We start from the raw sequence: 4952 nt of genomic DNA on the forward strand, positions 1-4952 counted from the left end.
TTGGCTTTTATTCATCGTTGTAATTATTAGAAAATGTCCTCCTTATAATATAGATGCTTATACAATGATCTTAAGTTATTTTTCTGGATGAGGGTTGTATGTATTACATGTCAGTTCAATTGCCAATCCAAATGGGTATAAATTTCCTTAAAGAAAATAGTCCCTGTCATGAGGGAACCAAAATTCTGCTAATTACTTGAATGTGCTGTTCTTTGAGTAGCTGATTTCCCTAAAATGTGTTCCTTATGCATAACCTCATCCTGAAATCCATTAAAATTAAGGTGTCATTGAATTAGTATTCTCCAACAAGTTATTTGGTAATTCAATACCAACTTGATAAATGCATATGGAACTTTATGCAAGAGATAAATGTAAGAATAGCTTTCCTGGTGGAGCTTATATTCTACTAATGAGTTCCAAGTCACAACAAAATACATAACTTTGGATCCTGTTTTAGAGAACAAAGCACTTTACAAACATTATCTCATCATCACAAAATAAGTGTCTCATTATAACAAGCCTTTAAAGTAAGTACTATGATCTTCATTTTACAGAGGAGGAAACAAAGACAAACTGAGATTAAGCAACTTTATGGAGAATCAAACATCTGGTAAGTGTTTGAGATAATATTTACATCAAGATGTTCCTTGAGGCCAAATACAGTACCTTGTCCTCAAAGCCATGATCCCTCTTGGAAGGTCCTTAACATCTCTGTCTATTCCAAATGTGTGACTTCATTCACCTAAATGCCTATGAAGAAGGGTATCAAAATGCATAAAAACCCACCCTTATGGCTAGGAAATCCTGGTTTCAAATGTTCCTTCTGTCATAAATTAATTATATGACATTGGAAAGCCATCTATCCTCTGTCTAGGAAACTCCCTAACTCAGAAAATATCAGTCTGCATAGGGGAAAGGAGCTTCCTGATGAATGAGTTTCCTGTGTCAATGAAATCACACACCTTATTTTTCATTCCCTATTTGTCTATTAATTGTCTAATGTCACACAGTCAGTAAAGGTGAGAACAGAGATTCAAATTCAGTTCTGTGACTCCAGACAATGTGTTTTCTACTATATTATCCTCAATGAACTTTATAAAGGTAAACACATTCTAATTACTTAGTACTGATATGGATTCCAGCTTTGTCTAGCTTAAGAAAGAAAACTTCCTTATGGATTTTCTTTGTCCTGCTTTCTTAAACACCATAGATGCCTACCATTTCCAATTTCTTCTTATTAATGGGCAGGATTAAAATGTGACGTTAATGTTTCCAAAATGATTTAAAAATAATTTCATTTTCATAACAACCATTGGAAGTATATAATATTATCATGCACATTTTACAGATAAGGAAACTGAGGCATAGAAAGATTAAATTGGCAAGGAACACACAATTAATAAGTGTCTGTGGGTTCATTAGAATCCAGGTTTTCCTGACATCTTAGGCAGTACTCTAATTGTCTTATTCTTATTTTTATTGTTTTCAGGAAACAATGGAATTCCTCAGGAGAAATTTACTATAAATGTAAAATATCATTATTGATTTATATTGTTTCCTCAAATTCTTATTATTTTCATACTTTTGAGAGTATGATAGGACAAGATGAATAGAAAGATGTTTTTGTCAGAAACACCTTGTTTCAAATGCCACATCTTTCTCAAAATTATCTTCATGGCAATGGAGAAATCACTTGAACTATCTGGACTCAGTTTCCTTATCTTTCAAAATGGGTCTATCCAAAGTATTGTCTCTTATTATCATAGTTTGAAAGGTATAATAAGAAAAGATGAATAGAAAGCTGTGTTTCTCAGAAACACCTGAGTTTAAATGCCACATATACTTCATAATTATGTTTGTGGCAGCAATATGAGGATAAATCAGCTGATTCATCTGGCCTCAATTTCTTTATCTTTCAAAATGGTTCTAGCCAAAGTACTATACTTGCAAAATTGTTGAGAGTATCAAAGGAGAAAATAAATTTTAAGTTTACAATGAATTTTAAAAGTCCATATAAATATTTGTGGTCATTATTATTTAATTAAACATAACATTTTGTGATTACCTAAATTATTTGTTCTTGACACCATTCTTTCACATCATTTAAGACTTTCACTTAAATATAAGACTTGAATAGTGATTTTTTTTTTGTTGAGGCAGGAAAGACATTCTTATCTCTCTATTCATTTTTACAGAAGTGAGATAGAATGCATTCTGGATTTATCCAATAATACACAACTCAGCTGAAAACCCTACCTACTATTTATCTCATTTATGAAGTTCTTCCCAACAAAGATGTCTGAAAGAAATTACACTCCACCAACTGAGTTTATTTTTACTGGTTTCACAGATTACTTACCTCTCCAAATCACTCTGTTCCTTTTATTTTTGGTCATCTATATTTTGACATTAGTGGGAAACATTGGTTTAATAGCCTTGGTCAATATTGATTCTAATCTTCAAACTCCCATGTATTATTTTCTCAGTAATCTCTCCTTTCTAGACCTCAGCTATTCCACAGCCATAGCTCCCAAGATGCTGGTGAACTTCTTATCTTCTAAGAAGACCATTTCTCTGTATGGTTGTGCCCTTCAAATGTACTTCTTTGCTTGCTTTGCTGATGCAGAATGCCTCATTCTGGCTGCAATGGCCTTTGACCGCTATGCAGCCATTTGCAACCCATTGATGTATTCAACACTTATGTCCAGGAAAGTGTGTGTCTGCTTCATTGTCTTGGCCTATTTCAGTGGAAGCATGACTTCCCTGGTTCACGTGAGTCTGACCTTCAGGTTGCCATTCTGCCGATCCCATGTCATCAATCACTTTTTTTGTGACATACCACCATTATTAGCTTTGTCTTGTGCCAACACTTCCCTCAATGAGGTCCTGCTTTTTGCTTTATGTGGTTTCATTCAGACCAGTACTTTTGTGATCATTTTCATTTCTTACTTCTGTATTCTCATTACAGTTCTGAATATCAAATCATCTGGAGGGAGAAGTAAGACCTTTTCTACATGTGCTTCCCACTTAATAGCCGTTACTTTATTTTATGGGACACTTTTGTTCATGTATTTACGTCCCAGCACCAAATACTCCCCAGATACAGATAAGGTTGTGGCTGTTTTTTATACTGTGGTGTTCCCCATGTTCAACCCTATTATATACAGTCTGAGAAATAAAGATGTGAAAAATGCACTCAAAAAATTGTTAGACAGAATATCTCCAAAGTTATAGTTCCAACAGGTAAAGAATTTCTCAATATGGAGTTGAAAAAGACGTTAGAAAATATACAAACTAAGAACTGTTTAGTCATCTGCTTTAATACACCTGATCTAGTGTTTACTTGAAAACATCTAAATACCCCATTGCTATCCAAGAACTTTATTCTATTTTGGAATGATTCCAAGCATTAAGAAAGCTGTTTTGGAAGGAAGGGAGCTGAATTATCATGAAAGCACTTCCTCCATTTTTGTTTAGTATGCCATATCCCTTTTAGAAATAAAGTTTTCTCCAGTTGGAAAGACCTGATATGAATATTAAAGGAGGACAAAAAATGAAAACATTTAGTTCCCTCAACAGTGACACAAATTATTCCTTGGAAAAGTGCATTATTTTAGTTGGTAGCATGTAATGAAGAGAAAAAAAAATAAGGGGATTAACAAATTGGACTCCTCATTTTCATGCTGATCTTTTAGGATCTTGGTCTAGAAAATGAAAATGTATTATACTACATTTAGGAGAGTTGTCCTCACTAGTCAGAGCAGACAGAAAAACAAAAGCGATTTTCTGTTCTTTTCTGAATTAAGAGATAAAGCATTGAATATTGATTAGAGAGCTAAAAATGGAAGTCAGAATATCTGGTTTAAATTTTTTCTTTGACACCTACTGATTATCTAACTCTGGTAAAGGTAATTAGTTTGAAGTTGCCTTAGGAAAAATTAAGATTTTAAGTTTCAGAGAATGACCTAACTTGCATTAATAGAAGTAGTTTTCTTAGGAATCCTTTGCGTAATTGAAATCACAGGTCCATTATATATTCCTGAACAAACATAGGCATTCTGAGTTTAGATTGTCAGTTAGCACATAAATAAATCTGCCTATTCAGGGAAAAAACAAACAAACAACAAAAAAAAAAACTGTTCAGCTAATCTGAAGTAGATAGATTTAATGATCATTTATTTTACTGAATATTTTCACTTTTTTGAGGGGATGGTCCTTATTTAAGTAGTTGTTCATCCTTCATTTTAGAATAGTAGCAGTGACATCATAGAGTGATATCTTGATTTGAGTGTGATTTAAAATTAGATGAGGCAGAGTTACACAATGTCATCAGCTTCAATCTGTCTTTGTGAGTCATTGAAATCCAGTGGTAAGACAAATGTCAGATGACCACTAATGATCCAGAATGCTGTGGATGACCTTGGCATCTTGGATGTCTGACCGAGTTCTAACTATTCTATAGTACCTGCTTCAGCTGCCTTCAGGGATATGGGGATAAATTGCTGTCATTTGTCCATTTCACTGGAGGAAGTATTCACATGCTTGGGATAGACATCTTCCTACCTTATCAAAAGATTTGAGCCCTGTTAGTGTCTTCAGTCTGAAAAACCCTATCTGCCAAGAGAGTTTTACTGGATTATGAATTTTCCACATGCTACAACTTTGTGGAGAAATAGGTAAGAGTTAAGCAACAAGTGGATAACAAAGGTAAATGAGCAGCCTTGGAAAGGGCTCAGGAAGTCATCACACTAGAAGTGCTAGTCCTCTTGAATACCACATACTTTCTTAATGTGTCCAGTCTCTAGAAACTCTAATGACCAGAGGTTCCAGGAAAATGTTCCTAAATTGGGTGCAATTGTTTTGTTACTTGGAAAATTTCAAAAGGCAAAAAAAATCAATGCAGAGACTAACCTACCATAGCTATGAAGCAACATAAATGATCAAAAATAAAA

General features: G+C 33.9%; 1 protein-coding gene across 1 annotated transcript; it reads left to right on the plus strand.

The window, feature by feature from the left end:
- The first annotated feature begins 2295 nt into the window (after positions 1-2295).
- On the plus strand, positions 2296-3234 carry LOC127541565 (olfactory receptor 5AS1-like). The gene has a single exon (XM_051966791.1). The coding sequence runs from the start codon at positions 2296-2298 to the stop codon at positions 3232-3234; it is 939 nt and encodes a 312-aa protein (XP_051822751.1).
- The last annotated feature ends 1718 nt before the right edge of the window (positions 3235-4952 follow it).

This window comes from Antechinus flavipes, chromosome 6 (assembly GCF_016432865.1).
Source record: "Antechinus flavipes isolate AdamAnt ecotype Samford, QLD, Australia chromosome 6, AdamAnt_v2, whole genome shotgun sequence".
NCBI classification, from domain to species: Eukaryota; Metazoa; Chordata; class Mammalia; order Dasyuromorphia; family Dasyuridae; genus Antechinus; species Antechinus flavipes.

Excerpts from the sequence above, each read along its gene's own strand:
- LOC127541565 (XM_051966791.1), top strand. The coding sequence starts at position 2,296 with ATGTCTGAAAGAAATTACACTCCACCAACTGAGTTTATTTTTACTGGT.